Consider the following 27235-nt stretch of genomic DNA (forward strand, 5'->3'; position numbering starts at 1 on the left):
TTTTACCTTGCTTAATTCTGTTTTCTACTTTTTAAATAATAATCACAGTTTACTTTATTTAAAAAAACATTTTTTAAACATCAAAAAACTCAATTCTATTTCAAAAAATAGGAGAACACTGTGTTAATATTAATGAATAATTAAAGTTCTACATCTCAACAGAAATACTGATTTTTACTAACTAGGTAGTTATGTTCAATAAGGAAAGTCAAATCAATAAGCACTTTTAAGTATACCATTTTAAATTCCAACTGCCTCAAGACTGCCTCATTACATACCATGAGAAAAGTAAGATTCATAAAAGAACAAGAGAAAAACTATTGCCTTTTAGTATTCAACTGAGAGCTTCCTGAAATAACGCACATGGGAAATGCCAAGCGTTTGTTCTTTAGCTATTAGGATTGATACATCTACAAAAGATACATAACATGTTGTTCCTAATGTAATTCACACATTTCTGAATTTTTAGCTTGAAAATAAATTACTGCATATAATTAAATTCATATAAATAATTTACCTGAATGAACTGCTGAGATGAACTTGTAAGATCAAACATAGACTTGCTTAGTCCAGGGGAATTGGGAAGTCTATTAGTCCTTAAGTCACAAACTACAAAGGGACATGAGAAAATTACTTATTTTTATAGTAAAGAAGAAGAGGGACTTCCCTGGAGGCGCAGTGGTTAAGAATCCGCCTGTCAACACAGGGGACACGGGTTCGAGCCCTGGTCCAGGAGGATCCCACATGCCGCGGAGCAACTAAGCCCATGCGCCATAACTACTGAGCCTGCACTCTAGAGCCCGCAAGCCAGAACTACTGAGCCTGTGTGCCACAACTACTGAAACCCGCGCGCCTAGAGCCCATGCTCTGCAACAAAAAGAAGACACCGTAATGAGAAGCCCACGCACCGCAACGAAGAGGAGCCCCCACTCGCTGCAACTAGAGAAAGCCCGCGCACAGCAATGAAGACCCAACACAGCCAAAAATAAACAATAAATAAATAAATTTTTAAAAAACACACACATTAAAAAAAAGGAGAAACACTTAATTCTACTTAATTACCATGAACTAAATCTCTATAGGAAATATAGCATGAATATTATATGCAAATCTACTTAAGAGACAAAGCCTTCTAATCAAGTTTAAAAATTGCTTTTCAATTATTTTACTTTTGTTTGAAACAGAAACCAACACAAATCAAACAACACATTTTCACATCCACATCAAATATCAAGCAGGAAAAATTCATTCTTTTTGCTTACATTATCCAATTCTTCATCCCAGAAGAATAATCTAAGAGGATGTAAGTCCTCTGTACTAAATGCAATTCAACTATTTAATGAGCACTTATTACAATATTGAATTCCATGTACTGTTATATTTCTAGTCTGTATATGTAGTTGCCTTCCTAAACTATAAGATCCTTGAAGAATGGAATTCTGTATAATAATTGTATAGTCTAGCACAGTGCTGAAATACATATTTAAATAAGTATTTCTACTTTATTTCAGTACCTCAGCCTGAATTCAGTGGTTGAGATAGCTATATATTTTTCCTGAATATCAGTGAAAATTTTGTGAATCAGATAGGTACAGATAGTCTATAATTGATACAGTCTCAAATATTAAACTAACGAAGATTGGTAATCATTTAGGCATTTTCTATTTTCTTTGTTTACTTTTCTAATCTCATCATTAGTTTCTAAATTCATCATTTTCACTGAATAGAGCAGAAAATAAATAGAGCTAGTAAATACTTGTTGTAGAATATGAATGGATAGATGTTATATAAGATATGTGCAAAATCTAAAAATAAAATTTCTTTCGAAAAAGGACAAACAAAATGGAACTTGGAACTACCAATATACATACCTCATTAATCTTTCATTTTTACATTAGATATAAACCACAGAGAAGTTATGATGTTTATCATATCACTTCTGAAGCCTGCTTTTCATTTTTAAATTGTTTTTCATAAGATGAATCATTTCTTCCAGAATTTAGATTTAATTTGATTTCTACATTTGTTAAAGAGAAAAGACAAAGAGGAAAAATTTTTTCATACCCGATCCATATCGTTTCGTTGTTTCTGAATGAGGAGGAAAGCGCCGACTCAAATCAGGTGACACGTGCTGATACATATAGAATGGATTATATACATCATAGCTGGGTCCATGCTGAGATGAACTGGAAAGTTCTACCTTTCTAGCTCCAAAAGATGCTCTGGCAGATCCTGAAAGCAAGTGTTTCTAAAGTTTTACAACACCCTTTTCTTGGAGTTATTAGCCAACAACTGGTGTACCCAAGGCAAAGGGAAAAAAATGTCTCAGGTAATACTAAATCACGTGCATTTGATATCTAAAAAAATGAGCAGATGTTTATTCAGGTCTAACTGTGTGGAGTATTCTCCCAGGCATCAGCCATGAACCTTGCTCTCAAGACAGTCTGATAAATGTCTGGCATTCCTCTTTGCCCTACAGACAATTCTACATTTTGTGACCTGAGTTTCCTTTATTTTTCTACTGCAGAAAGAACATCTTTCAAGTAAAAAGATAATCATTTTTTTGGAGATGCACTCTTTTCACAAAGACAGAACATTTATAAAAACTGACCACATGCTGAGATACACAGAGCAAGTCTCAATAAATTTGAAAGGACTGAAATCAGAGTATGTTCTATAAAGTTAGAAATCAAATAACGAAAAGAAGAATAAAAAAAATTTATATGGAAACATAAAGAACCAAGAAACACCAAAATATAATCTTTAAGAAGAAAAACAAGACTGAAAGATTTGCTCTACTCAGTATTAAGAATAGAATATTTGAACAATAATAAGATCAATGGAACAGAGTAGAAGGCTCAGAAAGAGAAACCCATTTTATGGACACTTGATTTATAATCAATGTGGCACTGCATAACAGTGGGAAAGAACGGTCTTTTCATTAAAAGGTGATAAGAGTTCCCTGGTGGCCTAGTGGTTAGGATTCTGGGCTTTCACTGCCATTGCACGGGTTCAATCCCTGGTGGAGGAAGTTCCCACAAGCCACACAGTGCGGCCAAAAAAAAAAAAATTAATAAAAGGTGATAAGACAATTGGATATTGATATAGAAAAAAAGAACCCTTCATCCCAACAAAACATATGCACAAAATATAAATTCCATGTGGATTGTAGATCTAAATTAAATGTTAAAGGCAAACCAATAAAACTTTTATATTTAATTAAATTTATAAGAAAGTTCTCACGGCCTTAGACCAGGGAAGCACTTCTTAAATGGAACATAGTATTAACCATAAAAACAATTTTAATAAGCCTAACTACATTACAATTGAAAATTCCCATTTGTCAAAAGACTATTTAAGAGACTGAAAAGGTAACCCACAGAGTGGGAAAAGATATGTGCAATATATATAACTGACAAAGGACTCATATCCATAATATATGAGGAACTCCCACAAACCAGTAAGAAAAAGACAGGCAAGCCCAAATATAAACTGGCTTAAGACTTAGCAGGCACTTCAGAAGAGAGGCTATCCAAACAGCCAATAAACATGACCTGGTGTTCAATCTCATAAGTCATGAGGGAAATGCAAGTTAAAACTCCAGTGAGATACCACTCATTCATAATGTTGAATGAAAGAACTCATAACAAAAGAATATATACTGAACATGTAATTTCATTTATATAAGGAACCCATAACAAAAGAGTATATATTGTATATGTAATTTCATTTATATAAAAAACCCATAACAAAAGAATATATATTGAATATATAATTTCATTTATATAAAGGTCAGAAAACAGAAAAAAACTAAACCACAACATTTAGGGATATGTGCTTAGGTGGTAAAAAGTAAAAATAGCAAGAAAGTGATGATTATTACAACTGGGATTCTGATTACTCTAGAGTGACTGAAAAGGGGGAAGATGGAAGCTTTTGTTTTACTAGTAACACTCTCTTTATTTGAGTGGTGACCATACACGCATTTTGCTTGTAGTAAATCACTGGGCTGTAAATTTCTGTTTTGTTCCTTTTTTCTGTGTGTATTATATCTCACAATTTTTAAAGGGTGAAACAATAGATCAAATTCCTTTCAAAGACTCATATTAGAAATAATAAATAGACATAAAGTTTCTTAAATGTTTAAATCATCACCATCTTTTAATTCTTTTTATCCCATTTAAAATAGAAACCACAGTATAAACTAATATTTTCTGAAAAAGCTAAACAATAAAACAGGTGGCTTCACACTGAGTTCAGAAAAGAAAATGAAAATATGTGGTTATGAAGTGAGATCTTATCCTCACACTCTGGTTCAAATAACTATGTGTACAATCCAAGCCCTGTACAAAGGCAGAGGGATGCCAAGAGGGAGGTATGATGCCAGAGAGCCTTATAAGGAGCCTGTACACCTTATAAGCTAACTCTTAAATCGTTCAGCACATAAACACTGCTACAAAAGTCTGTTTATGGTAATAAGAGTAGCACTGTCAAGAGCAGTAGCACCAAAGATGACTCTCTACCTTTCTAGGCTAGCCCTAAAAATGAATATTCTTATTCCATTTTTCCTTTATAAGTCAGTCAGTAAAGAATTCCAATTTTCCCCTTAAAAAGATATCATTTTTAAAGTTCAAGAGGCATTTCTCTCAATTTACAGAATCACAGTGCTATAAAACTAAATGTAAAGTAGCACAATTGCTTATACCTCTCAAAAGCCCAATTAAAAATTTCAATATTTATTCAAAATGCATTCTCTTAATGGATAGGTAGATAGATATGGGATGAAGCAAACAGAGTAAAATGTTAATAATACAATCTGTTATCAAAGCAGTAAGCTGCAGCTATAATCAGATCCATCAGCAAGTAAGCAATGCAACTTAACAAACTTAAAATATCTGAAACATAATTTTAGTCATTATTGATAGTGGTCTGCTCTACCTTCTCAAAATCTCCATATCAGCCCATCACTCACACATTCATGTAAACATACAAGATACACATGTTTGACTTCCATAATTAGGCACCAAGAATACTTTCCTGACTCTAATTAAATAAAATAATTTTCTCTCCAATATGCTAAAAATCAGATGGCTTTACCAGATCTTTATTGAGCCTATAATTTAAGTGTAAACCAATTTCTCACTCAAAAAGTAATGTTTTCTAGTGATACAATGAAAAAAAAAAAAAAAAGACAAAAGAAAAACTATAACATTTGCCAGGTAGGTATTTCTTACTTATCTTCTGATAATGAAAATAACACATAAAATACCCTATATATCTAAAAATAGAGAATTTATTAACTAAATTATGGTACATCCATTTGATTTAGTACTATGGAGCCATTAAAAAGCTTCACAATATATGATATGAATAAAACAGATTACAAGACCATTTATATGGTTTAACCCCAATGTTGTTAACAAGTGCGAGAGAAAGCGAAAGATCAATTGATCAGGGTATCCTGTGAGCCAGAACTTTTAAAAACTGTTTTGGAGAGACACTGCTGATATGTGCAAAACAGGGTGGTAGGCCAGGCTCAGGGTTCATCTTTCCTTGCTTCTTAAAAAAAAATTATCACTCCTACCAGACCCAACTCTCCTGTAGATAACTACAATAAACTCTAAACCAAAACCAAACCAAAACAAACAAAATACCCTGAAGGTACCAGAGAGTGAACAAAAGTAGTGAGGATTCTGAACAGCACTTGACTCTGGGACAAAGGGGAATGGCCACCTGTTTTTAATGACTTTTAGCCTGTGGGCAGGCCAAAATTGGCACTGTGCAGGGTGGATAAAATTCCAGTAGAAAACCCACAGTCTTTCCGGCCTGAAGAACAGAGGGCAGAGTTCAGAGCAACCACAGCTGCTAGAAAGTAAGGTAGGAATCTTGGAAAGGAGAAAACCTCAAATTCTATGACTAAAAGTCTGCTCAAATATCTGGCTGATCCCTGAACCACACATGTGTGGGACAGACTCCAACTAAGGATAAAAAAACTAAGCTCAGATAGCAGCTGCCACCAAAGACACAGAATCTGCAGCACAGTACAACCAAGTTAATTGCCTGCTGAAGTTAGGGAAGGAGGGAGGAAGGGAGGGAAGGGAGGAGGGAGGGAGGAAAGGAAGGAGGGAGGTAGGGAAGGGAGGGAGGGAGTGAAGGAAGAAAAAAAAAAAAACCCATCGGAGTAATGTAACAGGTTCCAGAGTCTCCACAACAAAACATCCAACATCCAGAACACAATCCAAAATTACTCCACACAAAGAAACAGGAAAATGTGACTCATTCTCAAAAACAGACAATCCAGAGAATCCAAACTTAGATGACCCAGATATTAGAATAGTAGACAAAGATGTTAAAGACCTAAAAGAAAATAGGTTCACAATAATGGGGGCGGTGGGCGGGCGGGGGGGGGGAATCACAGAAAAGAAATAGAAACTATAAACAAAGAACCAAATGTAAATATTACAACTGAAAATACATCTAAAATTAAAAACTCACTGGATGGACTTAACAGCTGAATGGAAATAATGGAGGAAAGAGACAGTGAACTTGAAATTAGGTCATTATTATCCAGCCTTAAGAACAGAAAGGAGAGGCATGCAGATGGCGTCACCTGGAACTTGAGCAGCTGCACGAGGGTATCAGAGACAATGGCCAAGAACAAACTAAGAGGGCAGAAGTCCAGGAATGTATTCCACATAGCCAGCCAAAAAAGCTTAAAAGGTTGAAACTAAAGCAAAACCAGTTACCACTAATCTTAAGAAGATAAACACTGTGAGTGATGAAAAAGTTAACAGGACTTCCCTGGTGGTGCCGTGGTTAAGAATCCGCCTGCCAATGCAGCGGACATGGGTTCAAGCCCTGGTCTGGGAAGATCCCACATGCCGCGAAGCAACTAAGCCTGTGCACCACAACTACTGAGCCTGTGCTCTAGAGCCCACAAGCCACAACTACTGAGCCCACGTGCCACAACTACTGAAGCCCGTGCACCTAGAGCTCATGCTCCGCAACAAGAGAAGCCACCAGTGAGAGGCCCGCGCACCACAGTGAAGAGTAGCCCCCGCTCACCACAACTAGAGAAAGCCCACGCACGGCAACGAAGACCCAATGCAGCAAAAATTAAAAAATATAAAATGAATAAATAAATAAATCTTTAAAAAAAAAAAAAGAAAAGAAAAAGTTAAGAGTGAATAAAGCTTCTGTAGATATACAAAAGAACTTGCAGCTTCTCAAAAGGCCTTTCCCTTGAACCTCTGCAGAAAACAGCTGACTCCTCAGCAGTATCATGAAAATGAACCAGTTAATGTTGATGAAGCTACAAGATTAATGGCTCAGTTATAATACACTGGTGATGCATCAAATTCCCCAAAAAGACCAATAAATTAAATGTCTTATACAAAAAAATAAAAATAAAAAGAATAGAGAGGAGAAAAAAAGGTGGAAAAAAAAGAAGCCTCACAGACACATAAGACAATATCAAAGGGTCCAACATATGTGTAATTGGTATCCCAGAAGGAGAAGAGAGAAAGGATGGGGCAGGAAAAATATTTAGAGAAATACTGTAGATCTTGATAGGAGTTTAGATTACATTGGTATATCCATTTGTCAAAGCTCAACAAATACACGCTTAAAATTTGGGCAGTTCATTGTGTTTAAGGTTTATGCCAAAAGAAGAAAACTGTAAACAATTGAACTTTAGTAAATGATATATATGCTTAAGTATTTAGAGGGAAGTGTACTGATGTCTGCAATTTACTGTGAAATGCATTCTCCCCTTACCCCCAAAAGGATTAATAATGGTTAGAAAAATGGATAGATAGTTATGTGATAAAGTATAATAGTAAAATGTCAATGATAGAATCTATGTGGTGGATATACAGGCATTCACCATTAAGTTCTTTCAACTATTCTGTATGTTTGAAATTTTTCATTATAAAATTTTGAGGGGAATAAACCATTGTGAATGACAGTGTTTCAGTGAACTAAAATGAACTATTTCTAAAATACAAGAGTTACATGTTGTTCCCTTTTATCTTCCTTAGTCCATTGGCCTCTACAACATCAGCCAAAATTCAGCCAATGAATCTACCTCATTCAAGTGGCTGTTTAGGCTGGGAAGTGTATTTAGACTGAGAAGTATAATAATAAAGAAAGAAGGGAAGGAAGAAAGAATACTTCATTGCTTCCTTATTTCTCTTTACACTAAATTTTAGAAAATAATAAGACTACCTCCTGTATTAACTGATCTAAAACAGAATAATTCCTCTATTTTTTTTCTTTCTAGATGTGTGAAGAATAACTGACATATTACAATTATGTTATTCCTTTAAAAAGGCCAAATCTACACACAAATGTGTTGATCGTGATCAGATTTCATAATGGACTTCAAAAACACTGTACAGTAAGTTCCTCTACAGAAACAGCAGAACATATAAAAAATGAAATGTAAAATTTGTACATAAAAGATATTTTATATCTTTACATATGTAAAAGAGCAAAATAACAGCAGTAACAGCATTTAAATGCTGCATGTTGATTTTTAAATCCTGCCATTTTACTGTTTACCTTCAAGTTCTTCCAAATGTGAAGGCGTTCCTTGCATCCTGGGCTGAATATAAGATAACTTAAACCTGGGCACCACAAATGGTACTTCTTTGCCATCAGATGGTAATTTGGAAAGTAAATAATCCTCAGTACAGCCAACCTGAGGCTTTACAGAAACGGAAGTCAATGGAGGTTTACAGATAGCAGTATTTTGACTATTTGATACTGCTGCTTTAAAGTCTCTTTCCACAGATACTGCGTAGAAAAGAAGAGAAGAGAAAAGAGAAAAAAAATCACAAATATGTATGTAGATTTATATATAATAATCTAAACCTAACATGCTTTGGTACTTATTTAATCATTTTAAAAGAAACTGCTGATACATAAACTACTCTTAGGTCCTATCAAGCACTCTGGAATCTACATTAATTTTGTCTAGCCAATATTTGAGAAGTTAATATACTACTGCCAAAGTATATTAACTTATCATAATGGTAAAAGCAGTTTTTAAAGAGTCTCATTTCCACAAAAGAGCTCATAGATAGAAAACAAGTTTATATTGTAGTTAATTCCACAATGCTTTCAAATAAGTAATAATCTAGTCATTTAAATAAAAATACTGTCAACAAAACAATTCTTGTTGTCAATACTAATGGTTAATTTCAGTCTTAAATACCAAAAGTTACTTTGAAAAGAAGCTAAAGGTCTCGAAGTCTACAAAAATCTTTACCAAACCACAATATAAAATGTACTTTGACCCTAGAATAATATCGACTCTCCCTGTACTAGCTTCTATGACCTATTTTGTCCATTATCTTGAAAGATACGCGATTCCTAAGCTGTGTGACTTAGGATGGGGAGGTAAGGGACACCTAGAGCTTATCTCCATGTACAGTTAGTACCATCTATAGACTGACTGGAAGTACAACTACTATTGTGTTGGAATTTATGAAATGTTTTATTGCAAAAAAGAAGCCTTCATACTCAAAAACATACTAAGAAGCTATGCTTTAGACAAAGAAATATAAGAAAGAGCTAGAGAAAAATAAAGTTCCAGTCATAACCTTGAAGAGCTGAGGAAACCATGCAATAGAAAGCGAAATCTCCAAGAGTCCTTGATAAATGTGGGTCTTGATAAAGTTACAGGTCTCTTCTCTATTGGTCGTTCATTCATTCATGAAAGGCACTTTTTAATGCATTGTTCGTAAATTGGAAATTCTCTGTATTTAAATTAAAACATTTGCCAGAGTATGTTATCCCCCAAATACTTCTCTCCCTACTTTTGCCCATACTATTTCATCCACCTGTAATACTCATGTCTAATCCTCACCTTCTCTTACTCCATCCTTCCCACTCAGCTTGCTAAAATCCTCTTCAGACTTCCATACCACAGATCATCTTCTTTGTGGTGATGTCCTAGAGTGTCTCCTGAGTTGAATTCATCTCTCTCTCCCCTATGCTCCAAGGTACTTTCATACTGAGCTAGTGTGCCTTATATTTATGTTTCTGCCTCCCCCGTGAAATTAGGAAACATGTCTCATTTACATTTATATCACAAAATGTCACAAATAAAGAAGACATTAAATAAATGTTGAAATCAAAACAAAGCAAAACTCACAGTCGTGCTTTTCTGTTCCACCATAGAAACATCCTCTGCAGCAACTCTTTATAAATTCTGTTGCCATTACATTCAATCTCCAATATCCAGCAAAAGATACAAATTTCCAATTTTAATATTAATCTGTTGGTAGAATAGAAAACAAATTAACATGATCATGCTTAATGTCATTAAATATCATTAAATAAATCACATTATCTGTCTTTCTAAGACACAATGAGGGCTCCAAAGCAAAAATGTTTAGAGCAAAATAGATTTTTGTTCCTTTATGCAATTTTATATAACCTAGGCTCCTTATAAGCTATTAAAATGACATGCCTAAAAATTACTAAATGAACAATCTTAATGTTAAATCTGAAAAAAATTCCACCCTCAATTTTCTCTTTCGACTGATATATCTAAATCAATGTCCAAATAAAATTTGCAAGAAAATATGACACTCATAGAAAGTGTGAGAAAATGTTCACTTCCTCCAAATCGATTCTTTTGGTCATCCAAAGGCCCTATAATGAGGGCCAATAAACAAACAACTTCATATTTTATGAGTTAGTTTAATACTGAGAATTACACTAACAGAAAAATCTATCTTAAACTCTCTTTCTCTGTCTCTCTCTGTCTGTCTCTCTCTCTCTAAACTCTTCCTCTGTCTCTCTCTGTCTGTCTGTCTGTCTCTCTCTCTCACACACACACACACACACACACACGCACACACACATACCAGCTAACTAAACCACAAATAAGATATAGTGGAAATAAAGAAAGTCTGTTTTAAATTTACCAGGAACATAAAATTGTGTAAGAAGCCAATTGCCCACCTTGGCTTCAATGACTTTGTTCCAAATGCACTCTTTTCATTTATGCCTACTACCTGTACATTTTTCATGGGAAATTTCAAATGCATACAAAAGAAGATAGAATAGGATAACAAAACCCCACCACCTAAACAATGATCAACTCAAGGCAAATCTTAATTCATCTTTATCTCTCTACTAACCCTGTCCTTCAGATTATCTTGAAAAATATTCCAATCATATAATCTCACTCATAAATATTTAAGTAATTATCTCTAAAAGATGTGGCTGAAGGACTCAAGAGTTAACTCCACGGGGTTCTCCTGGCTAAACATGGATCAATTTGAGCATCAAAATAAACAGTAACTGTAATGGGTTGTAACATGTCAAGTATTTCTAAAAGGTACTTTCTTTTAACATAACCGTAATAACATCATCACATCTAAAAAGTTTAAGATAATCAACTACCCAATGTTCAAATTTCCCCTATGGTGAAATATTTTTTTATAGTTGTTTTCTTCAAATCAAGATCAAAATTTGGATTGTTTCCAGTCTTTTGCTGTTAGAAATAGTGACACAGTAACTTTGTACACACATATTTTCAGATATTTCCCAGTATATATCTGTAAGACAGATTCTTAGAGATAGGACTACTGGGTCAAAAGGTAAATATATGTGTAATTTTGTTTAATATTGCTAAATTTCTCTCTAAAGTTGTACCATTCTGCATTCCCAGTAGCAATGTATGAGAGTACCTGTATCTATCACCAAGAGAATATTTGTCAAAGTGCTGGACTTTTGCCAATATGATAGGAAAGGAATTATATCTTCTGCTGTTTTAATTTGCACCTCTTATTATAAATCAGGTTGGGCACCTTTTCATATAAAGGCTAATATGTATTTGTCTCTATGAACTCACTGTTCATTATCTCTTACCCATCTTTCTATAAAGTTATTGGTCCTTTTCTTCCTCAGTTTTAGAGGATTTTTATATATTTGAGAGATTAATACAATGTCCATAATGGAAGCGGCAAACATTATTCCAGTTTGTCATCCTCTTTTCACTTTACTAGTGAAATTGATTTACTTTGATGATGGTGTTTTCTGCTATGCAAAAAAGGAGGGGGAGTGTGTATTGTATATACAAATATGCATATATACACATATACATACATATATGTGTGTGAATACTGTACATCCTGGTACAGTGTGAGAAGTGAATCCAATCCTAGCTTTTCTCAATTGACTATCCCAGTATCACAAACACCACTTATTAAAAATTCCTATTTTCTTCACTGATTTTAGGATGCTACTTTTATTATAGACTAAATTTCTACATGCCATTGGGTTTTTGGTTTTGGTTTTTAATTAATTAATTCATTTATTTTATTTTTGGCTGTGTTGGGTCTTCGTTGCTGTGCTTGGGCTTTCTCTAGTTGTGGCGATCGGGGGCTACTCTTCGTTGTGGTGTGCATACTTCTCATTGCAGTGGCTTCTCTTGTTGTGGGGCACGGGCTCTAGGTGCGTGGGCTGCAGTAGTTGTGGCGCATGGGCTCAGCAGTTGTGGCGCACGGGCTTAGCTGCTCCACGGCATGTGGGATCTTCTGGGACCAGGGATCAAACCCCTGTACCCTGCATTGGCAGGCGGATTCTTAATTACTGTACCACCAGGGAAGTCCCACCATTGGGTTTTGGTTTTATATCTTCTATTCAGTTGATCTGTATTCCTGAACCAATACCACATTTTAAAAATTATTATGGCTTATAATATGTTTCATTATCTAGCAGGGTTAGCCTCCCATCCTTACTGTTCTTCAATTTCCAAGTTCTGCTAGCTATGCTTGCTTATCTGTTCTTACAAATAAACTTTATAATCTGTCCAGACCTAGGAGGAAAAAAATCTGATGATATTTTTATTGGGATCATGTTACATTTAGAAATTATTTTAGAAAAACCTGACATCTTTAGGATGTTGAGTCTTCCTATTCAGAATTTGTTCAAGTCAAGTTTATGTTTGTATCTTTGGGAGTTTTTTTTACAATTTTCCTCATAAATTTTGAACTTTTCTTGTTTAGTGTATGCCTATGAAATGTTTGGCTAAATGGCACCTTTTCTTCCATTATACCTTGTAACTGATTTCTGGGGTTTTTAAAATTTATACATTTTTCAAAGGCCCTTTTCAGTCTCAGTTTAGAGGATGCATTCCCTGACCACCCAGATCATACTAATTTCTCTCATCTTTAAACATCTAGTGAATTAAAAAAAAAAAAGTTTTACATTTTTCATGACATTTCATGACACCTGTTCTATCTCCCCTACTAGAATAAAAACTTTTCAGAAACAATGTTGTACTCACTTTCTACTTAAAACTCAGAACCTTGTATGATGGTGGGAATTTAGCAGGAACTCAGCAAATATGTAGTTGATAGATAAGGAAACAAAGTATAATAACTAGCTTATATAAAAACTCCTAACATACTCATCAAACAACATTTCTGACCTCAGTAAGCTTGCAAATACTTAACATTAATCATGAGGGGAATGTGAGAGGACTGGTTAAAAATGATTACTACTTCTGGGGGTAAAGTTTTCAAAGCTGACGGCCTTGAGTCATCCAAAATGAATTGGAGAAGATGGGAGAGGGATGCATAAAAGGAAACAAGTTTATATAAATAAGAATAAGGGAGCTAGAGTTTGTACAGATTACTGGAGAGTAGAGATGTGTACACAGAGAGAAGCATAGACATCAGTAGAGGGTCCCACTTAAGTATTCAGCAGAGTGTTGATCAGAGAATGCATGCAAGAAAACTACACAAGACTGGGGGAAGACTACCAGAAAAGGTTAAAAGACCATAACAACACTCACCAAGGTCAGTAATAATGCCTGTCCCCACCAACAAAACTGGAAAAACCTCACACAGGAAATTGAGTAGAGGACTCAGAGAGTCTTGCCTCAGTGGTGGGGAATAAATAGCCCTAAACTAAAGACTAGTCTGACCTAACAAATCTTAAAATCAAGACTCAAAAGGATCAAACTATTTCTAAGAAACTTAACTATGCCCAAAGTAAAAAATAATTACAGAAATCTAAAAATATACAGCATGCAAGGTAAAATTTACATTGTCTGGTAGCAGCCGATAAAAAATTACCAGACATTCAAAGAAGGGGAAAAAAATTATGAGGAGAAAAATCAATCTATTGAAACCAACACAGCAATGAAATGAACAGTTAAGGACATCAAAATAGTTATAAGTGATTCTATATGTTCAAAAAGTTAAATAGAAACTTGGAAGATACAAAAAAAGATGCAAATCCAACTTCTAAAGATGAAAACTATAATGTCTGAGATGGAACATACACTGGATGGGATTAATAGCAGATTAGATATTGCAAAAGAAACAATAAAGTACAGTAATAAGAGACCCAAAATGAAATACAGAGAGAAGAAGAATAAAAACAAAATGAAAAGAGCATCTGTGACCCATGGGACAATTTCAAGCAGCCTAATACACATGTAATTGAAATTCATGAAGATGGGGGGAGGCAGAAAAAATATTTGAAGAAATAATACTAAAATTTTCCAAATATGATACCTACAAAGCTCAGGTCTAAGAAACTCAACAAACACTAAGCTCAGGAAGTATGAAGAAAACTATGCCAAGGCACATCATATTAACATGGCTCAAAACCGGTGATGAAGAGGAAATCTTAAAAGCAGCTGGAAAAAAAAGACATGTTATATACATAGGAACAGTGATAATAGCAGCATAGTTATCATTGGGAACAATACAAGTAAGGAAACAGTGGAGCAAAAATCTTTAAAGTATTGAAAGGAAAAAAAGAAAACTGTCAACATCTAATTTGATACCTGAAGAAAATCTTTCAAAAAAGGAAGCGACAAGAAGAGTTTTTTGGACATAAAAAATTGAATGGGTGCACCACCAGCAGATCCATACTACAAGAAGTGTTCAAGGACATCCTTCAAGTAGAAGAATAATACCAGATGAAATATAAACCCACACACAAAGAATTGAGAGTACCACAGATAAACATGTAAGATTTATTATAAAAGATTATTGATGTTTAGACAAAAATAATAACATGGTGATGTGGGGTTTATAGCATATGTAAAAGTAAAATGCATAACATCAATAGCACAAAGGCCAGCAGGGAAGAATAGAGTATTCTATTGTAAGGTTCTTGTAGAAGATGTGATGCGGTATATGTAACACCATTTGAAGGTAGACTGTGGGAAGTTAAAAATATGTACTATAAACTCTATAGTAACCACTAAAGTAAGAAAACAGAGGTGCAATTAATAAGCCAACAAAGGAGATCAAATGGAATCATACCCCTAAAATACTCAATTGATATAAAAGCATAAAAAGAAGAAAGGGTAAACAAAGAACAGATGGGATGAACAGAAAAAAAGCAAGATGATTGATTTAAACCTAACCATATCAATAACCACACTAAGTGTGAATGCTCTACGTATGCCAATTAAAAGTTAGAGATTGGGGCTTCCCTGGTGGCGCAGTGGTTGAGAATCTGCCTGCCAATGCAGGGGACACGGGTTCGAGCCCTGGTCCGGGAAGATCCCACATGCCGCGGAGCAACTAGGCCTGTGAGCCACAACTACTGAGCCTGCGCGTCTGGAGCCTGTGCTCCGCAACAAGAGAGGCCGCGATAGTGAGAGGCCTGCGCACCGCGATGAAGAGTGGCCCCCGCTTGCCGCAACTAGAGAAAGCCCTCGCACAGAAACGAAGACCCAACACAGCCAAAAATAAAAAAAAAAAAAAAAAGAAAAGTTAGAGATTGTTAGATTGGATTAAAAAAAGCATGGCCCAAGTATATGCTACTTAAACATACTTTAAATATAAAGACACAAATAAGTTAAAAGTAAAAGGATGAATACTCTTCACGAATATAGACACAAAAATCCTCAACAAAATACTAGCAAACTGAATCCAGAAAATTATAAAAAGAATTATATATCATAAACAAGTGAGATTTATCCCAGGATTGCAACATTGGTTTAACATCTGAAAATCAATTCACATAATACATTATATTGTAGAATAAGGGACAAAAACTATATGATCATCTCAATAGATACCAAAAAAAGATTTGAAAATCCAACACTCATTCATGATTTTAAAAAGCTGAGCAAACTAGGAATAGAAGAGAATCTTCTCAACATAATAAAGAGCATCTATGAAAAATCTACTGCTAACATCATAGTAATTGCTAAAAGACTGAATGCTTTCCCTCTCAACCCAGGCAAAAGATAAGGATCCACTCTCACCACTTCTGTTCAACACTGTAATAGGTATTCTAGCCAGGGCAACTAGACTAGAAAGATATAAAAGGCATCCATATTGGAAATGAAGGTGTAAAACTCTATTTACAGACCAACATGGTCTTGTAAATAAAAAGAGTCAAAGGAATACACTAAAAACCTACTAGAAGTAATACACAAGTTGAGTACAGTAGCAGGATATAAGATCAATACACAAAATCAGTTATGTTTCTATACTAACAATGAACAGCCTAAAAATGAAGTTAAGAGATCCATTCCATTCATAATAACAGGCAAAAAACAAAACAAAACAAAACAAAAAACAACCCTAACATACCTAGGAATACTTTAACAAAGAAATGCAAGACTTGTACACTGAAAACTACAAAACATTACTAAAAGATATTAAAGAAGACATCAATAGGGACTTCCCCGGTGGTCCAGTGGTAAAGAATCCACCTTCCAATGCTGGGGATGCAGGTTCGATACCTGGTCAAATGCAGGGGATGTGGGTTCGATCCCACATGCCACAGGGCAACTAAGCCCACACACCACAACTACTGAACTCACACACCTCAACTAGAGAGCCTGCGTGCTGCAAACTACAGAGCCCACGCACTCTGGAACCGACGCGCCACAACTACAGAGCCCACATGCCCTGGAGCCCATGCGCCACAACTAGAGAGAGAAAACTCACACACAACAACTAGAGAGAAGCCCGCACGCTGCAACAAGGAGCCCATGCACTGCAACGAAAAAGATCCCGCATGCCTCAATGAAGATCCCGCGTGCTGCAACTAAGATCCAACACAGCCAAAAAAAATAAAGAAAATTTTAAAAAATAAAATAAAATAAAGTCTTCAAAAAAAAAAAAAAAGGAGACATCAATAAATGAAAAGACGTTCCATGGTCATGGATTGTAAGACATAATATTGTTAAGATTTCAATACTCCCCAAACTGGTCTACAGATTCAACACAATCCATATAAAAATCCCTTCCAGCTCCCTTACAGAAACTGATAAAGTAATCCTAAAACTCATGGAAATGCAAAAGACACAGAATAGCCAAAACAATCTTGAAAAAGAAGAACAAAGTTGCAAGTCATACTTCCTGACCTGAAAATTTACTACAAAGCTACAGTAATCAAGACTGGTATCAGCATAAGGACAGACATATAGGTCAATGCAATAAAATTGAGAACCCAGAAATAAATCCTTACATCTATGGTCAGTTGATTTTTACAAAGGTGCCAAAAAACTTTAAAGGGAAACGAACAGTCTTTTCAAACAAGGGATGCTGGGACAACTGATATCCACACGCCAAAAAAAAAAAAAAAAAAAAAAAGAATTTGGACAACTATCTCACACTGTACACAAAAACTAAGTAAAAATTGATCCAAATCTATATGTAAGAGCTAAAACTACAAAATTGCTAGAAGAAAACATAGGAGTAATTCTTCTTGAACTTGGCAATGATTTCTTAGATAAGACACCAAAAGCACAAGCAATGAAAGAAAAACTTGAGGGCTTCCCTGGTGGTGCAGTGGCTGAGAATCCTCCTGCCAATGCAGGGGGCACAGGTTTGAGCCCTGGTCCGGGAAGATCCCACATGCTGTGGAGCAACTAAGCCCACGAGCCACAACTACTGAGCCCGCATGCTGCAACTACCGAAGCCCCTGCGCCTAGAGCCCATGCTCCGCAACAAGAGAAGCCACCGCAAGGAGAAGCCCGCGCACCACAACAAAGAGGAGCCACCGCTCGTTACAACTAGAGAAAGCCCGTGCACAGCAATGAAGACCCAACACAGCCAAAAATAAATAAATAAAATAAATTTATTAAAAAGAAAGAAAAATTTGATATATTAGACTTAATCAAAAGTAAAAATGTTGTGCTTCAAAAGACACCATCGGGCTTCCCTGGTAGCGCAGTGGTTAAGAATCTGCCTGCCAATGCAAGGGTGAGCCCTGGTCTGGGAAGATCCCGCATGCCGCGGAGCAACTAAGCCCGCGCACCGCAATGAACAGTAGGCCCCGCTCGCCGAAACTAGAGAAAGCCCGCGTGCAGCAACCAAGATCCAACGCAGCCAAAAAATAAATTAAAAAAAATTTTTTAAATTAAAAAAAAAAAGTTAAAAGACAACTTAGAGTATGGGAGAAAATATGTGCAAATCATACATCCAATAAGGGGCTTATATCCAGAATATAAAAAAACTATTACAACTCAATAATAAAAAGAAAAATAACACAATTTAAAAAGGATTTGAACAGACACTTCTCCAAGTGGCAAAAAAAGTACATAAAAAGTACATAAAAACATATTCAAAACCATTATTCATTAAGGAAATGCAAATTTAAACTACAATGAGATAATACTACACACTTATTGGAAATGATGAAATTGCAAAGGCTGACCATTCCAAGTGTTTACAAGCATGTAGAACAAGTAGAACTCTCATATTCAACTGGTGGGAATATAAAATAGTTTGGCAGTTTAAGTTAAACATACACCTACCCTATGATCCAGACACTTCATTCCTAGGTATTTACTCAAGAAAAAAGAAATCTTATGTCCATACAAAGACTGGTGCATTAGTGTTCATAGCAACTCTATTTGCAAAAGCCAAAAGCCAGAAACTATCAAATGTCCATCAACAGGTGAATAAACAAATTGTGGTATACCTGAATACCAATCTGTGATTAGTGTCTTTCCACCTATACTGGTAGATTTTCCAGTACTAAAAAATTCTCATTCATTATCTCTTTAAATATTGCTTTTGCCCATTCTCTATTTCTTTTCTTTCAGGAACTCCACTTACTAAACTTTCTCACTATAACTTCTCATTCTGATCATTCTAATTTTCATGTATCTTCATCTCTTTTATATTTTCCATTTCTGTATCTTTGAGCTGTATTCTGAATGATTTATTCTGATCTATATTCCAGTTAATTCATTCTCTCTTGGGGTTTGCCTAATTGCCTTATCTGTGGTTAAACTTAACAAATGAGTTTTGAGTTTTTATTACTGCATTTTTCATTAATAGAAATTACATTCAGTTCCTCTTTTCAACCAGCTTTGTACCTCTGTCACTTTTCAGACTCCTGCTCCCTGCATATATTTTCAAACGTGCCTTTTACTTACTTAAATAGAGCCCATCATGGTTATTTTAATAATAACTAGTAATTACAATATATAAGCCTTTGCAAGTTTTCTTCTAAACGTCTATTGTTTCTGCTGATTCTTGTTCAGGTTGTCTTATTTCCTTGTGCACTTGGTTATCTTTGACAAATTATCCATTGACCTCAAAACTTTACTGGTAGGACTTTTTTTAAGCCAAAGATGAAAGTATACTCCTACAGAGAATATTTGCATTTGTTTACTATATCATTTTAAATTCATTCCTTGACATATAACCCAATTTAAAAATGAGCAAAGGATGCAAACAGACATTTCCCCTCCCCCCCAAAAAATATAGACAATTGGCCAATAAAGACACGAAAAGGCACTCAACAGCATCAGTTATTAGGGAAATACAAATCAAAACCTCAATGAGATACCACTCCACACACAGTAGGATAGCTATAATCAAAAAGACAGACAAAAATAAATGTTGATGAGGATGGAGAAACTAGAACCCTCATACACTGCTGGTAGGAATGAAAACTGGTGTAGCTGCTTTGGAAAACAGTTTGGCAGTTCCTCAAAACAAACACAGAATTACCATATGACCCAGCAATTCCATTTGTAGGTAAATGGAGAATGAAAATATATTTCCTATGAAAATGGAAAATACATTTCCACACAAAAACTTGTATGCAAATGTTCATAGCAGCATTATTCGTAATAGCCAAAAAGTGGATACAACCATCAACTAAGGAATGGGAAAACAAAACGTGGTATTAACCATACAATGGAATATTATTCAGCCATTAAAAAGAATGAAGTACTGATTCATAGTAAACATGAATAATCCTTGAAAAGATTATGCTAAGTGAAATAAGACACAAAAGACATATTGTATGATTTCATTCATATGAAATGCTCAAAATAAGCAAATCATACAGACAAAAGTAGATTAGGGTTTGCCAGGGGTTGAGGGAAAAAGGGGAAATGGGGAATGACTGTTAATGGGTATAAGGTTTTTTTCTGGGGGTAATAAAAATGTTCTGGAATTAGATAGTGATGATGGTTGTACAACTTTGTGAACATATGAAAACCCACTGAATTATACACTCTCAAGGGTGAATTTTATGGCATATGAATTATATCTAAAAAAAAAAAAGATTTTTTAAAATTCACATCTTGAAATTTTTTTAGACCACCAAGGTGATGTGTACTTCCCTCATGATCTGGTAGTTACGACTGCCCAAGGACAGGTTTTTTTCCCTTCTGCTTTACTTGGCCTCAAGACAATTTTCCTTGCAGATCCTTGAAGAAGGTTGAGTTTTCATCCTTTCCATGACATCAAAGACCTTTGGGATCCCAGAATTATGGGCAGAAAGTCTCTTGTTAACTAACCTTGAATGAGCCCTGGGCTGACTTCTAACTATACCTCTGGTCCTACAAATCTACCAAATTCTTATTCAAATCCAATCAAGTTCCCTCAGTTTAGCAAATACCCGCAAAGCAAATAAGACTTAAGGGCTCCTATAGTCTCTCAGATTTTCAGCTTTCTCTTAGATTTTGACATATTAAATCCTAAGTACCTTAAAAATTTTTTTAAATACAGCTATTCTTTTTTTAAATACAGCTATATTCAGTGTGAAGGTTTTTCCAAATGTCTTAACTATATTCCAAAAGTGCAAATCCAATATTTACTTTTCAAGTTAAAGTTAACTCTAGTGAGTTAGGACAGGATTTGCAAAAACTAAAGACAGCCTAATATAAACCACAATAAAGTAGCTTTAGAAGTACTTGTGGGGCTTCCCTGGTGGCGCAGTGGTTGAGAATCTGCCTGCCAATGCAGGGGACACGAGTTCGAGCCCTGGTCTGGGAAGATCCCACATGCCGTGGAGCAACTAGGCCCGTGAGCCACAACTACTGAGCCTGCGCGTCTGGAGCCTGTGCTCCGCAACAAGAGAGGCCGTGACAGTGAGAGGCCCGCGCACCACAATGAAGAGTGGCCCCTGCTCGCCACAACTAGAGAAAGCCCTCGCACAGAAACGAAGACCAAAAATAAATTAATTAATTAAAAAAAAAAAAAAAAAAAGAAGTACTTGTGACCTCGGATGAATACAGTAGATATTTAAGACTTAGATAACATACTCCTGTATACTAAGATGAAAAGTTTACTTTAGAAAAAAATTAAACTTTAATTTGAGTTTTAAAAGAAGCATGGGTGGGTGACCTGTCTCTTAGGTATGGAGGCTCTTTTACAACTAAAGTAAAAGTAAGATTGCAGCAAGGATACACAAAGAGACCAAAGAAAGGACAGCCCAGAAACATATGAACATATGTATGGAAACTTGATATATGATACTTATAGATTACTGAGAGGAAAAACACAATATTCAATAAACTATGCTGAGAAAAACTGACAACCTATATGAAAAAAAAATGAAACTGGATCCCCACTTCACACCACACAAAAATCAATTTCACATGGACTAAGGACACAAATATGAAAGGCAACATTTTAAAGCTTTTAGAAGAAAATATCAGACTATATCTTTATGACCTCAGGGAAGGGAAATATTTGTTAAACAAGATGTCAAAAGAACAAACCATAAGGAAAAGGCTGACATATTCAACTACATTAAACTACAGAATGGGTCTATCAAAAACCACTATAAAGAAAGTGAAAGACAAGCTACTTACTGGGAAAAAGATATTTGTCACATGCATAATTGACAAGGGATTAGTACCCAGAAAAAAATATATATATATTTTTTTTTTCTAGAAATCAATTTCAAAAAGACAAAAAAATTAAGAATGGGCAAAAAATATAAACAGCCATCCCACTGAATAGGAACTATGAAAGATTCAACATCATCAGTAATTAAAGAAATGTAAATTAAACCCTACCATTTCTCATCTACCAGATTGTTGAAAAGAAAATATTCAGATAATTACAAATGTACAAATGTCTCAAATGTTGTTGAGAAAGGGAACAAAGTGAACACTTATACACTGCTTGTGAGAGTATAAACTGGTACAACCACTTTACAAAGCAATTCAGCGTTATCTAGCAAAACTGAAGATCCACAACTCTACTCCTAGGCAAAAAACATAGGAAATTCTTGCACATGGACACAGAGAAACACAGATTGGACAGTAATAACAAAACAGCTTTCAATGGCAAAAAGTAAAATTAAATTTAAAAAAAGAAGACTGAAAACACCCTAAATATCCATTAACAGGAGGATGGATAAACAGCTGTAAATTCATATAACAGAATAGCAAAAAAAGCAAATGAACTATAACACAGCAACACAGATGAATCTCATAAATATAATTTGTGCCCCAAAAAAGTCATGGAATAAACAAAACTAAACACTACATTACTTATGAATACCTATGTATGTAGTAAAACTCTACAGAAAATCAAGGAACATGGAAAGAGAAAGACACAATCAGGGAGAAAGATACAATTAGGGCTTCAAAAATATTATGTATTATTTCTAATGCATGATATAGGTACTGGGCATTTATTTTATTTGTATTCTCTAAATCTGTAGATGTGTCAAAAGTACTATTCTGCACATATGAAATAATTTTTCACTTAAAAATTAACCAAACACAGTAACAACCTAAATGGGAAAAGAATTTGAATAAGAATAGATACACGTATAACTGAATCACTCTGAAACTATCACAATATTGTTAATCAACTATACTCCAATATAAAATAAAAAGTTAAAAAAATAAATTTAAAAAAATTAAAAATAAAAATTAAGCAAATACATGTTGTAGAAAATATGAAAAATACATAAAACTATATGAAGAAAATTAAAATTATCAATAACCCCATCATCCTGAAATAACTATAATATTTAAAAGAAATAAATATACTTAAATGGTATGCCTTCTTCTACTCTCTATTTTGTTTTGGTTTGGTTTTGGTTTTGGCCTCGGCCGTGCAGCGTCTTAGTTCCCAGACCAGGGATCGAACCCATGCCCCCTGTAGTGGAAGTGTGGAGTCCTAACCACTGGACCGCCAGGGAATTCACATTTTACTCTCTATTTTTATTTACTCTTTTTTTTTTACAGCTTTATTGAGGTATTGACTTACAGTGAATTGCACATACTTAAAATGTACAATTACATGAGTCAGACATATGTATACAGTGGTGAAAGCATCTTCACAATCAAGAAAAACTAATATACCAATGAATACATCCACCATCCCTAAAAGTTTCCTCATACCCCCTTTGAATCCATCCCCCTTTTCTTTCCCTTGCCACTCCCCACCTCAGGTAACCACTTATCTGTCTTCTGTTACTTTAGTTTGCAGTTTCTAGAATTTTTTCAGGTATAGTCTGGGCATAATTTATTCATATGTTTCAATTTAGTACATATTGCCACCAATTTACACTTTTACCAGCAGAGTACAAGAGTTCCAGTTGTTCCACATCCTTATCAACACTTGATTGTTTGCCTTTTCCATTTTTAGCCATTCTTTTCATATCCTAAGGAACATACACATAAAACTACTGCCTAAAGAACTTTTCATCTAAGAGCATTTTCCCTTAAATGCGTAATAATAATTGAAGCAAAGGCCCTAACTGATGTATGCCTCATGAATTCTGATTTAGCCAAAATGTCTGATACCTACATAAGATTTTTAGAAGAGTCATTGAGATACACACTAGAAAAATCACATGACAAAAGTAAGTTGGAAGTATCCAAGTACTGGAACTCAGGCGAAATACAATCCAACAGTTTGTTAAAGTGTGACTTTGACACTGATAAAAACACCTGAACCCAACAGACCAAAATGCCACTAAAATAGTGTTCATAATTTGAATTGGGGAGATTAAACACTTATAGTTTAGTCAATATGCGCAGCAACTTGCAGTCAGCTTCCCATGCTGGGTGATGCACTTTAACATAAAAGTATTCTATTGGCCTTACATTCTTTCCAATCTGACTATAAACTCCCATATCACTCTACCACCCTATCACTCCTCCTTCAAATCTTTGTGTCTCAAAATAAGGATTCTACACTGACTATCTTTATTTCTTCATCCTCTATTTACTCCTCAAAGTCCTTCATATTTGGCTTCCATCCTTATCATTTTACTTAAATTATGTTTGTTGAGTTCAATGACATACTCCTAACTACCAAAACCAATAGGCACTTTATCAGCCCCAATCTTCCTGATTCCTCTGATTCATTTGACCCTAAAACAGATTTCTATCCTTATGAAAACTCTTCCATCTCCTGGCTTCTAGGACACCATTGTCTATTAGTTTGCTTCCTTCTTTCTTGAATGTTCCGCCTTGGTCTCCTTGGCTGTCTCTACCCATCACTTAAGTCCTGGTGTTTTCCATCCCTGGTCTCCCTCTTCTCTTACTCTACTTACTGGAATGTTTTCTTCCACTCTCACAAGATTAACTATCACAAATCCATGGGTGGGTCCAACATTCACAACTCTGATCCTGACTTCAGAAAATCCCGCTACCAACATATCTAACTGCCAACTAGGCAGCTCAGCCAGATGTCCTACAAGAATCACAAACTCATTTTTTCTCAACCTGAATTAGCCCCTCAATTTGTTAGTTTTATTTGTGAATACACAATTATAACTCAAGTGGAGCCAATAAAATACAAGAGGAACTTAAAATTGTTTCTTTTTCAAGGGTTAAAAAAAAAAGCAAATTTTTATGAAGGCTTTTTCTTCCAGTTATGAAGACACTCAAAGTCATTAGCAAAAACTACAAAATACAAAATATATGATAAAAAACCAAATCTCCTCGAATCCCAGCTCTCAGAGGCAAGCGATATAAATCTCTCCTTCCAGAAAGAGTAATTTTTAGCCATGATAAAGTTCCATATGTAAATATTAAACTGGTAAGTAGGCGGTGGTGTTGCTATTAACTCTTAATATTTCCAGGCTATTTATAACAGTATCAGTCAGGGAAAACACCTCTATTAACTGCCTACCTGGAGTGAGAATCAGTATATTTTAAATACGAAAGCAATCCTTTTACACGCTGTATTTTAAGCACTCTAAAGGAATCAATGTTTTTGGCTTGGCATCTATCTTGCCTATACCTGCACGTCCACCTGTGTGCGACATACCCACGATTCACGCACAGTACTTCCTTGATTTAAAGAAAACCATAGTAAAGAAAGAAGAAGGAAAAAAAAATTGGAGGAGATAGATACAAACCGAATCTAAAAACCTAGCTGGGTAGATAATTCATGTTTTGCAAAAACCAAAACAAAGTGATGTTTACCAGCCCTTCGCCGCTTCAAAAAGTTTCAGAAACTTCACAGATAAAAACCATCCGCTAACCGGTTCTCATCAGACTCTCCAGGCAAAGGAAATGCGTTCGCTTTCTTCTTAACCCAGAGGCCAGAGCCCACCTGGGGCCGGCGGTCGCAAGCGCGCGCCCAGGGCAGGGAGCACGGCGCGCGGCCGGCCCCGCCGGGGCTGGGGTCTCCCCTCCGTCCGGCCCGCGGGTCCCAACGAGCCGACCGGTGAACCCAGCGGACCTACAGCCCACCGTGCTCCCACAGAGCGAGTCCCTGCCCTCCCGGCCTCGGAAATCGCGGCTGTCGAGGGGCCCCAAACCTCCCTCAGGCCTCCGGAGAGCAGGCGTCGCTGAGGAGACTCGGCCCCGCGAGGCTGGGGGCGACGAGGCTCCTCTGCCGTCCGCGAGTCCCACCGGGAGGGTAGGGAAGCGGCCGCTCGAGGCCCGCACCACGCTGCTCGCCCGGAGAAGCACCCGCGACCCCACACCTGAGCCCCCCACCCCACCGGCCCCCTCCTCCGCCGTGTCCCCGGGGTCTCCACGCGCCGCTCTCGGGGAGCCCCCGCCTCACACCGCGCTGAGGTGGCCAGTTACCTGCTCGAGGCAGTGAGCGTTCTGGCGTTGCCGCCCGCGGGAACATCGATCCGATCACCTCGCGCGGCCGCGCCCCGAGGCCCCGCCCCCTCTCCTGGTTCCCCCCCCCGCCCCGCCCCGCCCCGCCCCGCCCTCCCCAGGTCCGCCCCGCCCTCCCCAGGTCCGCCCCGCCCTCCCCAGGTCCGCCCCGCCCTCCCCAGGTCCGCCCCGCCCTCCCCAGGTCCGCCCCGCCCTCCCCAGGTCCGCCCCGCCCGTCGGGAGGTGCAAGCCGAGGGGCGGGACGGGGAGGGGCCGCCCGTCAGTGTACCTGAGCGCCAGGCGCCTGCGCCCTCGGCTCCTCCCCTCCTCGCCTCTCCCAGCCGCGATTCTCGGGTGCTCCCTCTGGAAAGGAATAAAATGAAGCCAGACAGAGTTTGGAGTGTGTTGAGGGATCAGACGGGAGATAAAAGATAGAGAGGGGTATAGTGGGAAAGCAGCTGACCTGATGAACCTCCTTGAATAGGGAAGGAAGGAGCAGTTTCTCTTGCCAGAAGATATTTCTGCACGCAGAGAAACTTCTTGGAAGCAGAGAAATTTTTCTTAGTTGTGTTACTGGTCTTTAGTGTTTACATCCTAATTATAAAGTCTTTGAGAATCAGCTCGCAACTCTTCACTGTTGTGACTTTACATTTCCTACTGCTTTGCTAGCAGCAGGTACGTTGGAAGGAATCCCAAAGGTATCCACTACCTGCCCCACCCCCATTCTATGCTGGAATCCCCTCTGGCACCCTGGCAAGGAGTTGACTGGCCCTTTTTTGCCTTCCTTGCTGGAAATCTCAACACTGTACTTGGAAAGCTGTTGAGTGAATTCCTAGGTTATCTGTTGATGAATGGCTAAGCTTTTGAGAGGCTGCTGGATTGTAAATTGAAGGTGATAATTTTCTTCCTGGAGAGTACTCTTTCCCAAAATGGGTTCTGTTAATCTCCAGGCCCTAG

At 36.7% G+C, this 27235-nt stretch overlaps 2 protein-coding genes across 2 annotated transcripts in view; one reads left to right on the forward strand and one right to left on the reverse strand.

Annotated features, from left to right (window-relative positions):
* TC2N (tandem C2 domains, nuclear) overlaps window positions 1–26334 on the reverse strand; it is a 45229-nt gene extending 18895 nt beyond the window's left edge. Inside the window, exons 1-5 of the mRNA XM_061182817.1 lie at window positions 26261–26334; window positions 10160–10282; window positions 8563–8796; window positions 2065–2232; window positions 518–609 (exon numbers count right to left, since the gene is read on the reverse strand). Coding sequence (XP_061038800.1) covers window positions 518–609; window positions 2065–2232; window positions 8563–8796; window positions 10160–10226 — 561 coding nt within the window. The 5' untranslated portion in view covers window positions 10227–10282; window positions 26261–26334. The remainder of the gene's footprint in view (window positions 1–517; window positions 610–2064; window positions 2233–8562; window positions 8797–10159; window positions 10283–26260) is intronic.
* LOC133085650 (ribosomal biogenesis factor-like) lies at window positions 6648–7338 on the forward strand. The gene is given in 3 exon segments (XM_061182816.1): window positions 6648–6728; window positions 6730–6771; window positions 7264–7338. Coding segments are annotated over 3 exon segments (198 nt in total).
* Window positions 26335–27235: the final 901 nt, after the last annotated feature.

This window comes from Eubalaena glacialis, chromosome 2 (genome assembly GCF_028564815.1).
Source record: "Eubalaena glacialis isolate mEubGla1 chromosome 2, mEubGla1.1.hap2.+ XY, whole genome shotgun sequence".
Taxonomy (NCBI): Eukaryota; Metazoa; Chordata; class Mammalia; order Artiodactyla; family Balaenidae; genus Eubalaena; species Eubalaena glacialis.